At 57.6% G+C, this 22,192-nt stretch overlaps 2 protein-coding genes across 2 annotated transcripts; both read right to left on the bottom strand.

Annotated features, from left to right (window-relative positions):
- Positions 1–262: 262 nt before the first annotated feature.
- On the bottom strand, positions 263–2,229 carry GDF1 (growth differentiation factor 1). The gene is made up of 2 exons (XM_008156376.3): positions 1,677–2,229; positions 263–1,098 (listed from the first exon to the last, which is right to left on the bottom strand). The coding sequence occupies exons 1-2, from the start codon at positions 1,999–2,001 to the stop codon at positions 308–310; spliced, it is 1,116 nt and encodes a 371-aa protein (XP_008154598.1). The 5' UTR covers positions 2,002–2,229; the 3' UTR covers positions 263–307.
- Positions 2,230–2,270: 41 nt separating this feature from the next.
- On the bottom strand, positions 2,271–20,897 carry CERS1 (ceramide synthase 1). The gene is made up of 7 exons (XM_008156375.3): positions 20,649–20,897; positions 18,252–18,411; positions 13,838–14,018; positions 11,827–11,988; positions 11,533–11,680; positions 11,242–11,351; positions 2,271–2,313 (listed from the first exon to the last, which is right to left on the bottom strand). Exons 1-7 carry the CDS (start codon positions 20,895–20,897, stop codon positions 2,271–2,273), a joined length of 1,053 nt encoding a protein of 350 aa, XP_008154597.2.
- Positions 20,898–22,192: the final 1,295 nt, after the last annotated feature.

Genomic DNA, 22,192 nt, shown 5'->3' with positions numbered 1-22,192 from the left:
GCTACAGGGGGTGGGAGAGCATTTGGTCTGGGGTCCTGCAATCTGAAGGGCAAAGCTAAGAAGGGCTGGGTCAGCAGACTGGAAAGCACCTCTGCCCCTTGTGCCTGTGCTTGCGGTGTGTGTGGGGGAGGGCGACTCCCAGGGTCCCCCTATATACAGCCTTCTAAGAGGACCGGTGGCTCCAGACCACCCTAACCCCACCAACCTGATGGACGTCTCAGCACTCCCCCAGCCCCAGGTGACAAGACCCAAAGACAGCAGCTCAAACCACCCAGTGTTTATTGTGTCCCCGCTCCTGCCCGGTCTGTCAGCGGCAGCCGCACTCATCCACCACCATATCCTCATAGTGCCGCAGGACCACGTTGTCGCTGTTGTCGAAGAAGAGCACGGAGATTGGTGACAGGCGCGCGGGAACACAGCAGGGCAGGCCGGCAGGACCGGGGGCTGCCGAGTGCATGAGCGCGCGCAGCACGGCGTGGTTGAGCGCGGGCGGCCCGCCGGGCCCGGGCAGCGTGGCGGGCAGCGAGCACTGGCCCTGGCAGTAGTTGGCCAGGAAACCGCGCGGCGCGATGACCCAGTGATGCCAGCCCACCTCGCGGAAGCTTACGTAGAGCCGCCTGGCGCGACAGGAACCCCCGTGGCCGCCACCCACTGAGGGCTCAGCCTCGCGCCGCGGCCGGGCTAAGGGGTGGCACAGGCGCGGGTCAAGGGTCACCAACAACAGTGAGGCCTCAGCCAAATGCCCGCAGGTGCCCGTGGCCCGGGGGCGCAGCGCCAGCACCAGGCGGAGGCTGCGTGGTACTGAGGCGTTGTGGGCCCAGGTGGCGCCCAGCAGCTCGGCGCGCACCGGTGTCCGCAGGGAGACCACTGCCTGGCGGAGCAGCACTGGGCCTGCGACCACTTCCTCGGCCGCCTGCGCAACGCTTAGCTCCCAGCCGCCTTCTGTCTCCGCCGCAGCCGCTTCCTCCCCTGCGAAGCGCAGCTCCAGACGGGCTCGGCTGGGGAGCTCGGCGGGTTCCACAGACGACAGGTCGAAGAGGAGAGTCCATTTCGGACACTGCTCTGGCGCCGAAGGCTCCGTGGTCCGGGCGCGTGCACCTATGGAGGCCGGGAGAGGGCTCAGCTCTCGTGGCGTCACCGCCTACGCGCGATGGGTCTCGGTTGGGAACTTGGGGGGAAGGTTAGTGCCTGAGGCTGAGGGCGCACCATCTGTTACTTGGCATCAAATGGTGTGAAGGAGGGGGAGAGATGGAGTGTGGGCGGGGCATCGCTTGCATGGAAGAGACCTGCCCAATGCAGGGTGGCCTGCCCGAGTCGGGAACACAGGCAGGGGGCAGAGATGAGCAAACGCCTGGGTAAGCGACGCTGGGGCGGGGTGTCATCTGCAGGAAGGCTTCAAATGCTGCGAAGCAGCGGGAGTGAGGGAGAGTGGGGGCAGGGCTTCAGCTGCAAGCAAAAGGCCTTGCCGGGAGCAAGGCAGCCTGGCCTTGTGGCCACTCACCCGGGTCCCCGCAGGTGTCCACGGGAGAAGGGATGGAGTACGGGGGTTCAGGTTGCTCGTGGGCTGGATTGGGTGGGTGGAGACCCTCGAAGTCACTGGAAGCTCGTGGGGGGCTGGGGTGCCCAAGAAGGTATCGGCCTCCCAGACCCACACCCCCAGAGCAGGCACCACTCACCGCGGCCCGGGATGTGGCGCACGATGTTTCCGGCGACCCCCAGCTCCTCCACGTGACACGGTCGTAGGGTGGCCCCCGGGGGCGTCCGTCGTGGGCTGACCCTGGCCTCCTGGGGGTCCCGGCGACGGAACAGGCGCCACATGATGGGGGGTACGGACCGGGACTTTGGTGCGCCCCGGGGCGCGTCGCGCAGCCCGAGAGCCTGGAGCAGAGAGGCGGCGGGCCCCGGGGCCGCGGGGCCGCGGGCCGGGAAAGGCGAGGGCAGCAGCAGGGCGAAGAGGAGGAGGAGAAGGCGGTGGCCAGGACGGCAGAGCAACGGTGGCATCTTTCTCGCTGGCGGCGGCCGGAGGAGTGCTCGGGGTCCGGGGCTGGGCCGGGTCAGGGTCCCGGGGGGCGTGGCCGGGGTACTGAATCCTGGCAGGAACCGATCCTGGGGCGGGGTCTCCGGGGTGCGGAGCAGGGGTCCCGGGAGGGGCCACGGCCCGGGAGGGGCGGAGCTGGAAGGAGCCAGGGTCTTGGGGAGCCGGGGAGCCGTCCCAGGGGGCCAGGTGGGACGGGGTGAGGTCCGGGGGAGCGGGACGGGCGTCGAAGGGTTCAGAAGCGCTTATCCTTCACCAAACCGTTCCTCAGCGGCTTCCTGGGGGCCAAAACCCGCCCCGGTTAGCCCAGGGACCCCACGCTCCCACGTACTCCCCGACCCGCCTGCCATGCCGTCCACATTCCCTTCCCCAGCCGAGTTCCTAGTCTGGCTCCTCCCCGCAATTAAACTCTCTCCTCCCCCTTTCCTTCCCACCCCGGGCCCTGGAGAGCAAATCCCACCTACCCACTCTGCCTGACACACTCCCATCTCCTCAACCGGGGTCAACCCTGCACTTTATCCTCCTCCCCTCCAGAAATGCAGACCTGACAGAGGCCTCTGCCACCCTCCAGGGCAGGCTTGCCTGCTCTGGTGGCGCTGGCTGGCTCATAGCACCATTAGACAGGCTTCCCGCCCTGTCCTTCTCCATCCGCCATCTGTCTACACTGCTGCAGCCCTTACTCTCATCCCATGTTTTCATTTATTTTTTATTTCAGAAGGGAAGGGAGAGGGAGAGAGAGCTAGAAACGTCAATGATGAGAATAATTGATCAGCTGCCTCCTGCACGCCCCCTACTGGGGATGGAGCCCACAACCCGGGCACTGTGCCCTGACTTGGAACTGAACTATGACCTCCTGGTTCATGGGTCAACATTCAACCAGCTGAGCCACACCAGCTGGGCGTATTAAATTTTTTGAACCAATAATATGTTCTCATGATCTAGACATCCTGGGATATAATCTTATAGACACTAGCAGACACTCTTTTCCATAAGAACGAAGACTTTCCTGGAGATGACAGTTTGTCACTTGAATCCTTCCTTCCCTTGGGCCGGAGCCACTGGCTGTCCCGTCCGGGGAGCACGAACCCTTTTCCTGTGGGTCGCTGCTTTCTCCCCCTGAACAGCAGGAGCTCTTTATCTGTGAGGTTATAGATAAGCCCCGCATGGATGTCCACGTGTCTGTTGTTTCCTGGTTTAGCCTGTCCGTCCTCTAGACAAGCAGGAGGAGGTCCCTGGCTTCTGGATCCTCTAATACACAGTTCAGTTGCCAGATGACAGTGTCCCGTTTCCGGCTCTGGTCGGAGTTCACGGTTCCACTTCTGCGTCCACATCTTTGAACCACTGGAGTTTGCCCTGGGAACTGATGCGAGATAATCGCCCGATGGTTACCAATGTCCCACCGTGTTCCAACAGTCCTTCCTTCCCTCCTGGTGACATCAAGTGTGATGATTTGGCTGTGTTTCCCCACATTTTTAATTCCTGTACTTCTATAGTACTTTTAAAAAAGCATACTTTTATTGATTTCAGAGAGGAAGAGACAGGGAGAGAAACACCAATGATGAGAGAGAATCATTGATTGGCTGCCCCCTGCACGCCGCCCGCGGGGGATCAAGCCCACAACCCGGGCGTGTGCCCTTGACTGGAATTGAACCTGGGTCCCTTCAGTCTGCAGGCCGACACTCTATCCACTGAGCCAAGCTGGGTAGGGCTGTAGTACGTTTAATGCCTTTAGGGATCGTACCTCTGCCCCATGCCTTTTTATCAGAGCTTTCCTGGTGATTCTGGATTGTTCTGAACAAGTGCCCCTCCTTCATCAAAAACAATGTTAGTATTTTTTTGGAGGGGAGGGGTGGTTGCCTCGGTAGATATCAGAGTCAGACTTTCCAGCTTCAGTGCACCGCTGTGGGGAAGGAGTCAGGCGAGGGAGGAAGGTGGGACATGAGGGCAGCGTGTAACTGAGATGGATTCTGGACGTTTCCTGGAGAACAAGGAGGAAAAGGGGAGCGAGGGGGCTTCGTGGAGTCTCCCAAGGTTTTCACCCTGAGTTGCCCTCACCTGTGATGGACCAATGTTCGGGAGAGGTTGTGGGCCTGGGGGTCGATTTGAGATATTTTAGAAGAACCTCCTTCTGCTTGTCTAAAGGACGGACGGGCAGACGCCGGAGACAGAACGGTGCTCAAAGGCGCACTGAGAGCCGCAGAGAAACCTGGAAGTTGGGGTGGATTAAGTGAAAGGGCCCTAGGGGAGGGGGCGGCTGGTGGGGCGGCCAGAGACCAGGCAGGAAGCACCGAGGTGGAGTGAAGAACATCCAGGATGGGGCGCAGAGGAGCACTGGATAACTGGCTCCCTGGCATAGGTCATCAGTTTGGCTCAAACAGACTCATAATTTTTTTTTTTCGAAAGAGCAAAGCAGAGCCAAGATGCCACCACCCACATCAAGCTTTCCTTCCTCCTGTGGTTTAAAACCCTCCTGAAGACGGGTCCTTGGGTCAAGCGTCAGCGTCAGCATGAGCCCTGAATTCCTTTCCCTCCTCTTATTTGGGCTGTGTGTTGGCCAAAGAGACACAAGAAGAGATGGATATTTACCTAAACCTCCCCTCCAAGCCCACCAAAGGGGTAAGGTGACTGAGGAGAAAATGTGATTCTGCAGGACCGGAAGCCCAGGCCCGGGCCTGAATCTAACAAGTTTGCTCTTGTGAAGAAAGGAACTTCAACACCCATAACGCTCCAGATCTAGTAAGAATGGAGACGGCTTCCACCTTCGAGTGTGACGGTCAGTGGCCCTGGGGACTGCAGCGGCGTGTGCTAACAAACAGGGGCTCCTTCCTTGGCCTCAGAGTCCAGTGGTCAGCTCTCGATCTGGGTGACACACTCCCAGGTGCCACATCAGCAGATTACACCGCGGGGAGCCCCATCCGACGGGGCCTGTCTGTGCGATGGTGGTTCTCACGGTGGCTTTCCTGGTGGAGCCAGAAGCCGTCTGCACGTGGATCCAGCAGTGAAGACCCAACTGTTGTAGAAGAAGAAGTGCCACAGCCGCCTGGGGAAACCACAGGTGCTCCATGCAGCCGGCCGGCCCTGCTGAATCTGACAGCTCGGTGACACCTCCACGCTCAGCCAGTCCAGGACAAGGTGACGCCTCTTCCTGGGTTCTTCACCGGGCCCAGCTGGCAGGCCTGCGCAGAAAGACTCGCCTGACACATTTTGGATGACTTGAAAAAATACTTAGAACTTCAGCGTCAGATTGAGTAGCAAGTACAGTCTCATGTATAGGAACTGTTCTTCCATTGAAAAGTGGGGCCTGGCCAGTGTGGCTCAGTGGCTGAGCATCAACCTATGAACCAGGAGGTCCCGGTTCAATTCCCAGTCAGTGCACACGCCTGGGTTGCGGGCTCGATCCCCAGTGAGGGTCCCCAGGAGGCAGCTGATCAATGATTCTCTCTCATCATTGATGTTTCTATCTCTCTCCCTCTCCCTTCCTCTCTGAAGTCAATAAAAATATATTTAAAAAAGAAAAGTGGGGAAAGCCTGGCTGGTGTGGGTCAGTGTTTGAGTGTTGACCTATGAACCAGGAGGTCACGGTTCAATTCCCAGTCAGGGCACATGCCTGGGTTGCGGGCTCGATCCCCAGTAGGGGGCATATAGGAGGCAGCCAATCAATGACTCTCATCATTGATGTTTGTATCTCTCTCTCCCTCTCCCTACCTTTCTGAAATCAATAAAAACATTTTTTTAAAGAAAAGTGTATAGTATTCATTATTACTTCCCCTCCACTCTATTTTCTGCTCTCTACCAATTGGTCACATGTTGGAATTTCTGCATTTATCACATGTTTTTTAAATCTCAGTTCATATATTCTGAACATTTTACCTAATTTTGGAGAAGTCCACTCTATATCATATTAATAATTTGCTCTTGACTTGTCCCCATTATTTCTGGTGCAGGTTTAAAATGTCATCCATAATACTTTCGTTTTCAAGATCTGTTGTTGTTTCTTGTTCAATAAATACTAATTCTTAATTTTAAAAAAAATGCAGAGTAGACTGACGGATGCTTAAGGGGCCCCGGGTTCAGTGTAAGGCTTCTTTTGGGGATAATGAAAATGTTCTAAAACTGACTGTGGTAATGGTTGCACAACTCTGTGAATGGGCTAAAACATTTAATTATACAGGGTGAATGGGCAAATTGTATGGTATGTGAATTCTGTCTCAATAAAGCTTTTATTAAAAAAAAAAAAAAGAAGAAGAAGGGAGGTGACCCTGGATTTAGCCAAGGCCTTGGTCAAGCCAAGCAGGAGTGGTCTCAGGGAGAGGTGGGTGGAGGTGGGTTTGAGAATGGAGGGGTTCTGCTGCAAGGGAGGCAGTGAGTGGGCGGCTGGTGCAGCAGGCTGGGGAAAGAAGGCCTCTCTCCTGGATCAGAATGTCCTGAACAGGCAAGTGGCTGGGCGTCCCTGGCCCTGGATGGTGGCCTTGGAGGGAGATGGACCATCCACTGGAGCAGCCAGCCGGTGCAAGGTGGATGTCGCATCCAGCCACTCCTGTTTCCTCGGGGACACGCAGGCCAGCTTGTCAGCCAGGGAATGGTGGCGATGGCAGCTGACGGCTGAGGAGAAGGGAGAACCGAGGCAGAGCAGGCATGCTGGCGCTGTGGGCATCACCAAGGACCCTCTGGCCCATTATTGGTGCAGCAGCGTGAGCCAGACACGAGTCACAGCGCATTGGCCACGGCGGGGGCAGTGCCGGAAAAGTGGACGCACAGAGCAGCCAGGTGTCATCTGGTAAGTCCAGACCCTGGATGGGGCGAGGCCCTTGGTGGATGGCAGTCCCGGCCGCCCCTGAGGATGATGCCCTTCAGACCAAGGTGCCCGATTATGACCAGGGCGTGGGGGGGGGGCAGCCCAGGGGGCTGAATCAGTCCAGAATGGTCTCCCAGATGACCAGTGGCCCGGCTGTGGGGGTGGATCAGGAGAGAGAACGGAGGGAGGGGGTAGGAGTGGGGAGAGGAAGGGGCTGGGAGAGGAAGGGGTCAGTGCTACTCAACTGCCATACGGTTTGTTCCCTGCATCACTTCAAAGTGATTCTCAGTTGTCAGTGTCTTACTGTTTTCAAACCTGAGTTTTTGTGTATATGGTCTGTATGATCCTGTTTCTGAGCAACTGCTCTGTGGCTTGCTGTGGTCAATCTGAGAAAAGTGCCTGTGTTAAGAAAGAACATCTGTTCACCTGCTTCTGAGCTGCTGGGTGAGGAGCACAAAGCATGAACTGTACCTTCGGGGTCCCGTCACCCCGAGGCTCAGGACTGTGTCATGTGAACATTCCAGATCAAGAATTACACCCGAATTTCTCTTCTTGTCCTTTTTCACTTGCAACTTTTATGTACCTTGAAGTCTTTTAACTTTTAACAGTATACTGTTAAAAGTTAAAAGACTTCAAGGTACATAAAAGTTGCAAGTGAAATATATATGTGTGTGTGTGTGTGTGTGTGTGTGTGTGTGTGTGTGTGTATAAAATATATATATATTATTGATTTCAGAGAGGGAGAGGGAGAGAGAGATAGAAACATCAATGATGAGAGAGAATCACTGATTGGCTGCCTCCTGCATGCTCCTGATTGGGGAAGAGCCCGCAACCCAAGCATGTGCCCTTGACCAGAATAAAAACCGGGACCCTTCAGTCCGCAGGCTGACGCTCTATCCACTTTGGCTTAGTGACTAAGCCAAACCAGTTAGGGCAACAGCATATATATTTTAAGGCCAATCTCTTAACTGTCATGATTATTCATGTGTTTATTTGGATGCCTAATATTTGAGATTCTACCCTCCTATGTTGCATTATTTATGCAGCCTTTTCTAGCCTTTCTTTTTTGCATTTCTTTTGTACCTGCTTTTTGTTAACTCTGATAGTATTAACGTAAGTACCTAATACAGCTGAAAGGCAATCCCCACCCTCTTGCAAAATGCAAAGCCCCCAATCCTGGTCTGATACTTAATATTTTAGTTCTAATTATTTTATATCTCTCAAATTAGGGAATTAAAATGTTTATCCAGATATGTATCAGTTTCTCTGCTGATCTACTTCTTGAGTTTTCTGAAATATAACTTTCTTAGTGTTTGCTTGTCTCTTAAATAACTTCTTTTTTTGTGTGTTTTTTGTTGTTGTTGTTGTTGTTAATCCTCACCTGAGGATATTTTTCCTGTTGTTTTTTTCCAGAGGGTGAAAGGGAGGAAGGAGGGGGAGAGAGAGAGAGAGAGAGAGAGAGAAAGAGAGAGAGAAGAGGAGAGAGGGAGAGAGAGAAGAAAAGAGAGAGAGAGAGAGAGAGAGAGAGAGAGAGAGAGAGAGAGAGAGAGAGGTGGACTGACCACCTCCCACATGTTCCCCAACCAAGAATCGGGTAGGTGCCCTGATAGGGAATTGAACCCACAACTCTTCAGTGTGTGGGCAGAAGCTCTAACCACTGGGAACACCATCCAGGGCTTGAGTAATTATTTTTAAAATTGTGTACGAAATTCCTCGTTGCTTTGTTATCTCGTCTTAGCACTTGGGGTGATACCTGACTCCACAGTCATCTAGCATCCCTTGTTAGTCTGTTTATTGGTCATCCATCTCTTCTTCTCCGCGGCTGTTTCACATTCTCACTATGATGTGTTTGGGGCATGGATGCCTCTCTGTTCATCCTGCTTATGATGGATGTCTTGCCACTTTCTGGAAATTCTCAGCATTATGTCTCTCATACTGTCTCTCCCCACCTGCCTCCTATTAGAATCCAGCTAGACCAGGTCATTCTTAAAATTCTAGCTGCCATAGGTGCCATCTGTTTTTGCTGCTTCTGGGTAATTTCTTCACAGCTTTTAGTTTACTGATTCTCTCTTCAGCTGTCTGATCGTGTGAGCCCTGACAGCGTTAGCAGGTTGAAGGGTGGTCTACGCCCTAACCTCTGGAACCTGTGAATGTGGCTTTATTCGGAAAAAGAGCCTCTGAAGATGTAATTAAATGACGTTTAACACAGAAAATCAGGAGAGAAGAGAAGGCCATGTGAAGAAAGAGGCAGAGGTCGGAGTGACGCAGCCACAAGCCGAGGAGCCCCCGGAGCCCCCGGAACTGGAAGAGGCAGGAAGGACCCTCCCGAGAGCCTTCGGAGAGCGGGCGCCCCCGCCGGTAACTTGACTTCAGACTCCGAACCTCCAGAAATGTGAGAATACGTTTCTGTGGTTTACGTCGCCCCGTCTGTGGTACGTGGTTACAGCAGCCCCGGGAAAGTAACGTAACATCCAGTGCTGTTTTGTATGTCACTCGTGCCTTTTATTTTTTGAATAAACCTTTTATTTTAGAGTAATTTTAGATTTGCAGAAACGCTGCAGAGAGAGTCCAGAGAACTCGAGTGGAGCACTGCCCAGCTTCCCGTGTTACTATCGGACATCTCCACCGAACGTCTGACCACTGGGCAGCCAGGGCCGGGACCCTGCCACGAACTGACTGCAGGCTCTCCCGGTTTCCGCGGCTGTCCTCTTTCTGGTCCAGGATCCCACCTTGCATTCAGTCCTCTCATTTGGGTCCGCAGTCTCCTTGTTTTCCATGACCTGACGGTTTGGGGGCACCCTGACCACCCCATCTTTATGCCCAGCTGCGCCGACTCTAGGCATCCTTGGGGAATCGAGGCCTGCTGGTGCTGCCCACGGCACTCACCGTGCAATGTGTCCCTGGCACACCCTGTCCTATCCCTGCGGAGCTCATACTCCGCTATCCTAGAGGGAATGGCAGCAGGTACCAGGCCCTCCACCCACATTCTGGCCGGACGTTCTCTGGGAGACAGAGCAGGGAGCAGCACCAGGCGAGGCTGGGGTGCGGCCTTGGGCTCTGCACTTGCAAGGACTCTCCAACGGAGGCTCACTGTCCGCAGCAGGAAGAGCTTTCGGATGTTTAGATTTGGCCGAGCGGGAGCCTCCCTCCCCCGCCCCGGAGTTCTCTCAGCCGCTGCTGTTTCCGGACCCCTCTGAGGGCCGGTCAGACTCCTCACTGATCTCTCAGCAGAATTCCTGACTCATGATCCCTGGACATCAACAGTCAAACGCCCCCCAAAGGAACGCCTACCCGACCCCACTGGCACACCGAACCCTGCCTGGTAAATGGCATTTCGGTAAGTGGCAGCTCGAGCCAGAAGTCTCGGGTCACCTCTGATTCTTCTACTTCAGTTTCACCTACATCCAAGGCCAGGCTGGTCAGTTCTACAACGGAGCTGGGATCTAACCACGGGGACCCAACGTGCCGCCAAGCCCGCTCGTGTCCATGATCTCCATGCACCTGTCCGATCCCTCCGTGCCCGGGGCGCCGGCTTCTGGCCGAGGCGCACCCGCCTGTAGCCCATGTTGGGGCACAAAGTGCTTCTCTGTCTGAACCGGCCTTGAGAGCCCCCCTTGACCCCGTGCTCCGATCGGGCAACGCCCCGGCCTCTGCTTCTCGTCTCCCGTCTTTCACGTAGATTTTAAAATCTCTGCTCCTCTCATCCCCCTGGCCACCCACCTTGACCTCCTCCTCGAGCCGGGAGCCCCCCGCTTCCCCACAGCCGCCATTCCCTCCGAGGCTAACCTGGAGGCCTGCTTGGTCAGCACCCTGACCCCCACCTGCTCCAACACCCCTCACGCTGCCTCGGGGGCACTGCGCACCCCGGACCCTGCTTGTCACACAAACCTGCCTCTGCTCACTCCTGGGGCCCTGCAGGCCAGGGGCTCAATCCCAGGGCTGACAAGTCCCGGGGTCCTGCCTCCAGGATGCTGACCAGGCCTTTTTCTCTCCTTCCCTCGGACCCACCTGGCCACCTCCGGCTCGGGTAGTCGGGGGGCCGGGGAGCAGCAGCATGGACAGCGCCTGGGCTGCCTAAGCTGCCCGGGGCACCCCCGCCCCCGCCCCCCGCTACCTCCCGTCTGGCCAATGGCTGCTCCTCACCACCCACAGGGCCCCCTGGCGTGGCCCTCACCGCTCTGCTCCACCCTGACCTCCCTTTCGCCTCCTCGGTATCTATCCTTCCGGCACTACCTCCATCACTACGTCACCCACGCCTGCACTGCAGTCTCTGTTCTGGACGCGGACTCAGGGGCAGCGTCTGCTCTAGCCTCACGGCCGCCGTGTCTCCAGGGCCGGCCCACGGTGCGCACTCAGGCCGACCGCCGTGACTAAAGGAACGAACCCGGGGCGGCAGCCCCGCCAGACTCACTCAGCTTTGCTGGGCTTGGGGCTCGGGGCCTCTGCTGCATCGTATTCCCGTACATCCTTCAGCTCTTGAACCTGGCCCGTCAGCACCTTGGCAGCGAAAGCCACGATGTACTGTGTGTGGGAGGGGAAGGCACAGGTGAGAAAAGCGCCTTCCCCTTCGGAGGGCCACGCACTCCTGCCTCAGGCCCCTGACGTGCCCGCCCCCGGGGGCGCCTGGGAAGGGCCTGCACCTGGGCCCCGGCCCGGGAGGGGGCAGGACTGCCAGCTGAGGGAGGACCGGGAGCCGACTCACCAGGAACCAGTAAAGGTTCATGACGGTGAGGAGCAGCAGGAGCGCGTTGAAGAAGAAGTAGAAGGGGATGTCGGGCACGGAGCGCAGGCTGCAGTGGCACGTGGCGTACAGGACCTTGAGTGGGAACCAGTAGAGGCGGAACCAGAACCTGTGTGGGAGGGAGAACAGGTCAGGGAAGAGAGGGCGGGTGGTGGCCCCACTCTTCTCTCTATTCCTGCTCTGATCTTTCCTGCCCAACCACACTCCTGGCCCACTCCATTCATCTGCCAGGCCCCGCCCCTCCCGCCAGCTCACCAGCTGAGGCTGAAGCTGAGGCAGCCCAGGTCCGCAACCAGCGCGTGCAGAGGGTGGTGGGAGCCGCCCCGGGACTTGAAATAGACGTTGAGCTTGGTGAACTCCAGCTGCACGTCGCTGACGTCATGCAGGAAGAGCACCAGAATGCCCACGTTGTGGTACCTGAGGAGGGAAGCCGGGCCGGAGAGGGGAGAGGGCAGGTCACACAGGGCCCAGATCCCTGCACTGAGGACCCCAAGACAGGCCCCCGGGGCACCCCTTCCCTGCCTTTCGGAGCCACCCCTCTGGCTCACCTGCCCTGCCCCACCCCCCAAAGGGCCAGGTCAGCGGCAGCACCCAGACTGCGCTCACCAGGGGACAGCCCCCCTGGGTCCTCACCTCACTGCCCCAGGTGGCCCCGGAGCCTGCCTGGAAGTCCTTTCTCGAATCCTTCCTCACTTCTGTGACCTCTGACCCACCATGACGGCTGACTCCCACAGGCCAGGACCGCTCTGTGTCCAGATCCCCGTACACTTGCCGACACTCCCAGGTCTATGGGGTTTACCTGACTTGGCCCTGACTTGGCAGGTGCCGAGGAAATGCAGGTCCCCACTAGGGGCTAAAGGAGCCTGAGAGCCGTCCCCGTTCCCTCCCCGGTGTCCCCCTTCCCGCTGCTTGAGCCAAGCGTCCTGAACTCAGCCTGCATGGGGCCATGGTCCCTCTCACCACGTCTCTGTCCCCACTTGGCCTTCCTGTTGTAAGCCCTTTGCATGTGCTGTTCCCAGCACCTAACATGTCCCTTCCCTCACCTCCTTGTCTCTCTCACCTGCCACCCATACCACCCACCCCACCTACACCTCACCATCCCTGCAGTCCTTACCTTCCGACTTGATTTTTCTCCATAGTTAATACCTTCAAACAAATTAGTCTTTTCGTTCTTTCGTTTTCCTTTTTGGGGAGGTGGGGCCTGTTTATGACTTTATCCTCCAGAGCAGTGCTAAGAATTTTCCAGAACAACAGGAATGTTCTATACCTGCATTATCCACATGGGAGCTACCAGCCAGATGTGGCCACTGAGCAGCTGAAATGTGGGTGGTGTGCCTGAGGGACAGATGTGTGATTTGTTGTTGTTGTTGTTAATCCTCACCCTGAGGATATTTTTCCACTGATCTTTTTTTTTTAGGGGGAGTGGAAGAGAGAGGGAAAGACAGAGAGAAACATCGATGTGAGAGAAACACATCAATTGGTTGCCTCCTGCACGTGCCCTGACCAGAGCCCGGGCCAGGGAGGAGCCTGCAACCAAGGTACATGCCCTCGACGGGAATCGAACCCGGGATTCTTTGGGCCGCAGGCCGGAGCTCTATCCACTGAGCCAAACCGGCTAGGGCAGAATGTGTGATTTTATTTAAGCTTAATTAAAGTTGAAATGGCCACTTGTAACCAGCGGCTACTATATTGGAGGGAGCAGCTAGAGCAGTGAGGCTAATAGGAACCGAACAAGAGTGTAGACCTCATTTAGATTTTCTATCACCCATGTTAAAAAAAGAGAAAAATTAAAATAATATGTTCTAATTAACTCAGTATACCCAAAATACTGTTGTCTCAACATGTGATGGATGTAACAAAGGCCGTGACGAGATATTTTTATCCCTTTGCCTTAGAAATGAGGTGGATTTGGAAACCATCAGCAGGCCGCAGTTTGGATAGGATCAGTGGCCGGTGTGGGCTCTCAAACTTCAGGGTTATCTGTTCGTGGCTGTACTCCCAGCAGCACCTGCCACATGGCAGGTGTTCAGGAAACACTTGCTATGTGACCTGGTCCCGGGTGCCATCCGGGTGGGGGTGGGGGGCCTGGATGGGACGGGGGCTCCCTGCACCTTTTCCACCCCATCCCTCCGGAATCTCTCTGGAACCCTCCCCCATGAACACCCCGATGCCTCCCCGCCTCCCTCCCCCTCCCCCCCCGCATTAGCTCTGCCCCGGGCCAGCCTCCCGCCCTTGCTCATGCAGTGCCCTCGCCTCCTGGACTCACCGGAAGGCATAGGAGGAGACAATGAGGACCAGGGTGACCACATGGTGGACGAGCATGACCACCGAGTCCTTGCGCCAGGCGTCCATGTACAGCGTGGCGTAGATGGAATGGCCGTAGAAGCTTCCCTGCAGCAGATAGGCGGCTGCGATGTCCCGTGGCACCGCCATGCCAGGTGTCCAGTCTGGGGAGAGCCAGACCGTGTCATCAGGGACCTGCAGGGCCTCCACGCGAGTGACCAGAGTGACCCCCACACCTCTCGAGCCAGGCGGGAGTCCTCCCCGTGCCGGGGCAGGCCACGTGTCTCTGCAGATGTACCGGCCACTGGTCTTCCATGCCCGGCTCTCTACCTGTTGCCTTTTATTAATAAGCATTATTTTCTAGAGCAGTTTCCGTTTTATAGAAGGAGGTGCTCCTACCCCGGAAATCAGTCCCCTGCAGGATGTCTGACTCTGCCCTGGTTCCCTTCCCGTCTTCTCTTAATTACCAGGCACCCTCCAGCCAGCGGGCATGTCCCTGTTCCAGCCGTCCCGGCCCAGCAAATTCCCAACCGGACGGAGCCGCTGCCCACCTCCCGGTGCTGGCACAGCAGCTGCAGCAGAAGTCACAGACCCTGCTGCTGCCAAGGAACACGGCTCTCCCCAGGCGGGCCCTGGCCTCCTTTCCCCGCCTCCTGCCGCCTCCTTCACTCCTGGCACTTGTGCCACCTTCACTCAGGTCTCACCCCTTCTTGGCAACGCTGACCCCCCACCTTTCTTCTCTGCCCATTACCAGGGCCAAGGGCTCTGCCAGTGGCCCTGGGACTCTCTGCTCACTGGGCGCTCCTCCTCTGCCCCACCCCTAACTCAGTGACCCCCTGGAGTCCTAAGTTCCCTAGACTCTACCCATGCCCCTGCCTCATGATGACCCTTCATCTGTGCTCTGGCCACTCCTGCAAAGGAGATCCACTCAGATCCCCATCTTTGGTCCATGTCTTAGCTCACTCCCCCGGCCCCCCACTGCCCCTACCCTGGTCCAGGGCCCCTGCACTGCCCCAGCTCCTCCTGGCCTCCGAGAGTGTTCCCAACTGTCCTCTCTGCCCCTGGGGGCTCAAAGGCTGTGAAAACACAGACCCTTAGGCGTGTGCTCAAGGGAGCTGAACACAGACTCAGACAGGCACTTGTACATGCATGTCCACAGCAGCACTAGTCACAGTTGCCAAAAAGTGGAAACAACCCATCAATAGATAAAGGACAGACTAAAGGTGGTCCTTCCACACGTGGAATATCACTCAGCCGTAAAAAAGACAGACATGCTGACACACTGTGTGGATGAACCCGGAAAACACGATGCCGAGCCCTAGCAGGTTTGGCTCAGTGGACAGAGTGTCGCCCTCAGACTGAGGGGTGCCAGGTTTGATTCCAGTCGGGGGCACATGCCTGGGTTGCGGGCTCGATCCTCAGTGGGGGGTGTGCAGGAGGCAGCCAATTGGTGATTCTCTCTCATCATTGATGTTTCTATCTCTCTCTCCCTCTCTAAAATCAATAAAATATATAAAAAAAAATATATATATAACAAAACAAAACAACACGCTGCTGAGTGAAAGAAGCCAGAAGCAGACGGTCCACACACACTCTAAGTTCTGCAGCATTGGGCACATTCACACTGCTGTGCAGCATCCCCACCGTCCTTCCCAGAACCCTCTCCTGCTGTAAAACTGAAACTGTCCTTGTTGAACACCCCTCCCCCCGCCCCGCCCCCAGGCCCTGTCTCTATGAATCTGGCTCCTCTGGGACCTCCTATAGGTGGACTCACAGTACTTGTCTTTTCGTGTCTAGCCAAAATGGTTACTTTTATGTTTCAAGCATTTTACCTGATAAAAGAAAGCAAAACTCCCCATGAATCAGATCTAATCTCCCCCGACTTTAACACGTCCAGGGGCTTCTCAAAGTTTGGGAATGCTGCAGCTGGAGCGCCCCCGCCCCCCCAAAACTGCCAGATGCCTCTGTCCCGCTTCACAGGAAAGCATGCAGAGCCCGATGCACAGAGTCCACTAGGAAAGAGACCACCAAGTCTTCCACCTATTGCACCGGTAAGCCTTACAGTGGGTGAGCATCCCCCCTCCAGCCTCGGGCCCCAGGTCTGAGGCAGCGGGGAGGGGGGCATATAATTCACCGTCCAGACTTCATCTGCCCCTCCCCACATGTGAAGGGCCGGGCTCTGTCCACGGACCTCCAGCCTCCTCTCCATAGGTCCCACCTGGTGCTCTGGATACTTCATATCACCCCCTCTCCCACCTCCAATATCAGGGCCCTGGGCTTCCCAAACCCAGTTCCTGGTCGCCCCTAGACCCAACCCTACTGACCCCCCATTTCACTGAGGAGCCCAGACCCTCCTCTCTTACACCCATCTCTGGTTTGGCAGCAAATCCTACCAGCTCTGCCTTCAAAATATTTTTCTTTTAAAAACCTATGTTTTTATTGATTTCCGAGAGAGAGGAAGGGAGAGAAAGAGATAGAAACATCAGTGATGACTGAATCTTCAATAGGCTGCCTCCTGCACGCTCCCTACTGGGGATCAAGCCCACCATCTGGACCAGGAATTGAACCGTGACCTCCTGGTTCATAGGCCGACGCTCAACCACTGAGCCACACTGGCCAGACTAAAACATTTCTCAAATCAACATCTTCTCTCCTCTGCCCAGTCCTGTCCTGGTTGGAGCCCCCTCCTCTGCTCCCAGCCCCCTGGTAAATACCCTTTCTGCCCACCTGCCCGCCTCACCCCCTGCCCTGGTCAGGTGAGCTGCTCCCTGCTCCTGATGCACCAGGAACGTGATTCCCGTCTGCTTCAGGCTCCTCCGGGTCCCCCTCAAAAGCCACCTTTGGAGGGGCTCTCCCCTCAGACACCCCACACTCCCCATCAGCACTCATGGCTGGTAACAGGTTTTCTGTTTCACCGTCTGTCGGGGGGCTTTCTCTGACCTGCTCACAGCCTGGCACACAGGAGGTACTCAGTGAATGAGCCTTCAAAGAAGCAGTTAACTTGCAAGCATGGGATCGTAGCATGATTTACAAGAAGCCAGAGGCAACTCCCATGCCTGAAATTTTAAGAGAGTTCAGTTACGGTTCATTTGCATAAAGGAACGTTGAATGACAGCTAAAACTTCTCCTCTAGAAACTTACCACGTGGGAAAGGCACACCGGAAAGTGGCCATGTGGGCAGCACAATCCCATGAAGATAGCGGGGTGCCCAGTGAACCCAGTGCTGGTTACCAGGACCCTGCAATGCAGGGGCTCCGTGCCAGGCCGTCCTACATGCCACCAGGCGCCCTCTCAGGCTGTTTATGTCACATGGCAGGAAGCACATCCATGATACACGGCCCGGGTGGTCAGCATAGGAACAGAGGCTCCCCCCTACCCCCCGCCCATCACAGGCCATGTTTTCCATACTGGCCGGCTTGTTGGTGATAGAGGACCCTGAAGACACCCTCCTGCCCATCCCGCCCAGCGCTCAGGCCTTGACTACCCCCACATCGAACCCAATCCACGGGTGCAGCCCCTTCTCACCGTCTCTATCTCTTTCCCAAGCTGGTCTGAACCGCACTGGTCCCGCCCTTCCCCCCTGGGCCTTGCTCCCATCCTCACCCAAGACTTAGCTATCTCAGCCCTGGCCAGGTAGCTCAGTGGTTAGAGCATCGTCCTGCTATGCCAAGGTTGCAGGTTTGACCCCTAGTCAGGGCACATACAAGAATCAACCAATGAATGCATAAGTAAGTGGAACAATGAATCGATGTCTCTCTTTCCCTTCCTCTCTCTCACTCAAAAAAAAAAAAAAAAAAAAAAGATTGCTGTCTCCATATGGCAGCCAGAGGAAGTTTTTTTGTTTTTTGTTTTTTTTAAATATATTTTATTGATTTTTTACAGAGAGGAAGAGAGAGGGATAGAGAGTTAGAAACATCGATCAGCTGCCTCCTGCACACCCCCCACTGGGGATGCGCCCGCAACCAAGGTACATGCCCCTGACCGGAATCGAACCTGGGACCCTTGAGTCCGCAGGCCGACGCTCTATCCACTAAGCCAAACCGGTTTCGGCCAGAGGAAGTGTTTTATAATCCATAAACTACCCCAGTTAGAATACACTCAAACTCTTGCTACCTTCCTCTCTTTCTCACGCGCCAAGCTTGTGCATGCCCCAGGGTCTTTGCATGAGCTGTTCCTGACACCTGGAGTGCCCACCTGGGCCCACAAAGGGGTCACCTCCTCCAGGATGCCTCCCTGAGCCGTAATACGTGCAGGTGCCCCTTTCATGTCCCCAGGGCCCCTTGATCACCCTTGTCTGGGGCAGACACCCAGAATGGGATGGCTGATGAGGGCCAGCTCCCCATGTGCCCTTCTCAGTGTTTAGAGCAGAACTATCCCTCACCCCACTAGGGACCCACCATAGAAGACAGAGGGCGGGTCGTGAAAGAAGGGGTAGTCAGTGCCAAAGAGCAGGTAGGCGCTGTAGCTCCAGGTGCCCAGATAGAAGAGGAACTTCCAGGCGCTCTCAGGCATCTTGGCGGCATCTCTGGGCTGGAGGCGGCACCGCTTGGCCAGGGGCTGTGGGTGAGAAGATGGGTGGCCATCAGAGCTAGGAGCCATTCCTTCGGGGCGGGGAGACCAAGGCCCAGGGATTCCCCGAGCTGGGCAGTGCTGGGGAGGGGCCGTTGGATACCCACAGCCGCCTGGAGTAACCAGAGCCCATGTGTGCCCGCCAAGGGCTAAACTTAGTGCCCAGCTGTCTGGCTGAGGTGTGCAGAGGGGAGTGATGGGGGGACCTGAGGGAAATGTGAGAGTAGAGGCTATGAGGGCCCGGAGGGGAACACGTGAGCATAAAGCAAGGGAGGTCAACGGGTCTGCACAGGGGAGTCAGGCAGCTTGGGGTAATGGGGAGCTGGGGGCATGACAAACAGTAGGGGGTTAAGGGAAAGACGTGGAGGGGCTGTAGCTGTGAGCCTGTGAAGAGAACATGGCGGGGATGTGGGAACACCTGGGGGAACGTGGAGGGCTGGAACCGAAAGAGATCCTCATGGGACAGAAATGTGAGGGAGGGGGTGCCTCAGAGGAGGAATTTGGGGAGACCAGAGAGGAATCAGGGCCTGGGGAAGATGGAGTGGGTATTTGGGGGAGGACATGAGGAAATTCTCGCTTTTGTCCAAGAGATAATGAGGCAAGGAAAGGGCAGCACAGCGCGACGGGGTGACCTGAGGGGGCATCAGGGAAGACATGAGGAAGGTGGGGACATGCAATGATGAGGTGCTGAGGAATCTTACTCTGGGGTCCAGGGTGGGGCGGGGCCTCAAGCTCCTCAGGGGCGGAGCTCTAGAGCTGCCGGGCCAAGTCCCGCCCCCTTTCCAGAGGCTGAGGGGGCTGGAGCAACTCCAGTTGTCATAGAGACAGCCAGAGCCAGCTCCGGTAACCCTTGGCAACCAGGCTGCTGCCAAAAAGATGAGCTTTGGCGGCCTGCACAGCCCCTCCGCCTATTCTTGGGAAAGGCGAGCCTCGAATTGGGGCGAGAGGCTGAGGGAGGGCAGCCCGGGAAGGGAGCCCGACCTCCAGGGATTCCAAAAGTCGGGGGGGACCTGACCTTGCTGTCCCAGCCCAGCTCCCTCAGGAACGTGGGAGGGGACCCCATTCCACCTTGGTGGCCCCAGAATGACCACATGCCCCTCCCGAGCACTGGCCCTCATCCTCCTGGACTTCCCACTTCCAGCTGGAGATTGGGAAGGTGGGGGAGCAATAAAGCCCAAATGGGACCAGGGCTAACTGTGGAGGGGACACTGTCATCCCTGCCTCCGCCGCCCTGAGCAGGGTGACAGCCAGGGTCTCTCCCCAGTGGGTGATGTGGGGAGGGGGTGTGGTCAATAGCAGCCAGACAACACCCCATCCCAACTTAACAAGAGCCAGCCTCTTCCCAGCCACAGAGAAAGGCCCTTTGTTGGTGCTGGGCGCCCTGTCCCTGCGCCCCTGCCACGTCCAGCCAGACTGGGGCGCGGTGACTCCAGCTGGCCCAGGAGGGAGTGGCAGCTGAGCTAGGGGGCCAAACCCCTTCCCAGCAGCTCCCAGAGCAGACCCCTCCCCAAGGGTGGGAGGGAGGCCAGGCGCCAATGTCACCTCATGGTCACCCTCCAGTCCAGCCGGGGCGGTGGCCTCTCCAGGCTCACTGAAAACTGGGCATTTCCGTCAGCGCCTCTTGGAGGCAGCCTCAGGCCCTTCCACCCCCCCACCCCCCCACTCTCCAAGGCTGCGACCACCAGCGAGGCAGAGGAACCCAGGTCTTTGCCTCCCTGGAGGCGGGCGCTGACTCCAGACAGACGCAAGGCAGCGACAGGGCAACTCTGACCCTACCCTGTAGCCACAGACAAGGGGGCTCTGCCGGCTGCACAGGCCCTGGACCCGCTCCAGCTTGGGCTCCAAGCCCCCCGCCCTCGCCCGCATGGCCCGGAGTTTCCGGACGCAGACCGACCCTAGGCCACCAGGCCTCCATAGCTATACACAGAGGCCTCCTGTCCCGCACTGACCGGAACGGGTCGTGCTCCGGTTCCCTCACATCACGAACACCCCACCCGTGTCACGGACCCAACATCGCGGGTTTCCCGGTCCGGCCACACCCCCGCATCCATCCCCACCCCCATCTCGCACTGACAGAAAAGGGCGCGGGGCGGCCCAGGACCCCGCATCCAGAGCTCCTACAGCCCGAGGCCCCCACGTTCTGCGACCCAGCTCGCAGAGACAGAAAGGGGTGCACAGCGGCCCGGGGTCCCCCAGCCCATGTCCGGGTGCCCAGCTGCACTGACCCGAAAGAGGCGCGCGGTGGCCGCTGAGCGCAGCACGGTCCAGCCGAGCGCGCCGAGCGCCAGCAGCAGCAGTTCGGAAGGCGCCAGGTGCGCGTGCTCGGCCAGGCCCCGGCGGGCCAGCCCCCAGCCGCAGTCCACGCAGCCCCGCGCCGCCGCTACCGCGCTGCCCCAGCTGCGCTGCACTAGCTGCGCGTAGCTCGGCATGGGCTCGGGCCCCGCCGGGCCCGCCGTGGTGGCCGCCGCCGCCATGCCGCTCGCTTGCCGGCTGTCTCCACCGCCTGCGCCTGCCCGCCGGAGCTGCGCGCCCCGCGTCACGCGCCGCAGCCGGGCGGGGGGCGCGCCGGCCGGAGCCCTGGGACAGAGGGGCGGGGCAGACGTAAGCTCCGCCTCAGCGGGGGACGCTGGGCCGAGGCGCGGCGTCCACGATCTGGGGGCACGCAGGTGCTGGGTCCCCAGGAGGCAGTGGCAGGGACCACCGGCGGATACGTCTTGGTGTTGTCGCGTTGCGTCCCATTTTGCAGCAGAGGAAACCCATTTTCGGCCCCATTTTCCAGCGGAGGGAACCCAGGCGCAGAGCCTCCAGGGCTCCCCACCCCTAGGCTGTGCCCTCGACACGGGGCAAGGAGGCACCAGCAAGCAGGCACTTTTTCCCCCCAGCCCTCCACCCTCAGACCTCACCATTCCCTGAAGCCAGGCACATGGACCTGGTGCATCCAGTGACCTCACTACATTCAGTAGGTTTACTGTAAATGAAGGCCTCTGTTCTCATTCTCAAGAGGACACTGACCACTCTAGGGTGAAGAAACACCTGATGAAGATTCCACCCTCCAGCCCAGGGTTCCTGGACTAGGGACCTGAATGTGGACTCAGGCTTGCTCCTCTGCACCTACCCAGGACTCAGGGGTTTAAGTGTAAGGTAGATTGCAGGCATGAGGGGGTCCCCTGGAGGAGTGGCCAGGGGGCCTGAGAGGTTAGGCCGTGTCTGAAGGCCATCTGATGGACTTCCATGACCCTGAGGACCTGGCAGGACTCCCCTGCAGCAGGTTAACACAGGCTGTGGGGAGGCCAAGGGAGTGGGTGCCCACTTGGGGGGCGGGTACTCAGAGGCTGGATCAAGACCAGGCTTTATTGGGACCACCCCAGGTAACCTTCCACTATCCACTGATGGGCCCTTTGCCTGAAGCCCCCCAACAGCCATCCCTGAGGGCACTGACAGCCCCCATCCCAGTCCCCAGGACTCCCACCCACCTGTGCCCCTCCTTTACCCACATCCGGGATGTTATCCCCTAGCCTTTGAGGTGCAGAGTGCAGGCATCAGTGTGGGCTCTGCAGGAGCTAGGCTAGATCCCATGCAGCCACCAGCCTGATTTGACCTTCAGGTAAACAGGTGAAAACAGGCAGGAGTCAAAGGGCCCTCATTTCTTCTTCACCTCATTCCCCCAACCAGTCCTGCAGCACATTGTGGCCCCACCTTCAAATGTTCTTGAATCCAGCCACTTCTCTACACCTGCAGTCTCATGTGGTCCTGGCCACCTCGTGCCCCG

Source organism: Eptesicus fuscus, chromosome 6, assembly GCF_027574615.1.
Source record: "Eptesicus fuscus isolate TK198812 chromosome 6, DD_ASM_mEF_20220401, whole genome shotgun sequence".
Classification (NCBI taxonomy): Eukaryota; Metazoa; Chordata; class Mammalia; order Chiroptera; family Vespertilionidae; genus Eptesicus; species Eptesicus fuscus.
Note: the sequence above shows the minus strand (reverse complement) of the source record. Positions and strands in the feature narration are given on the sequence as shown.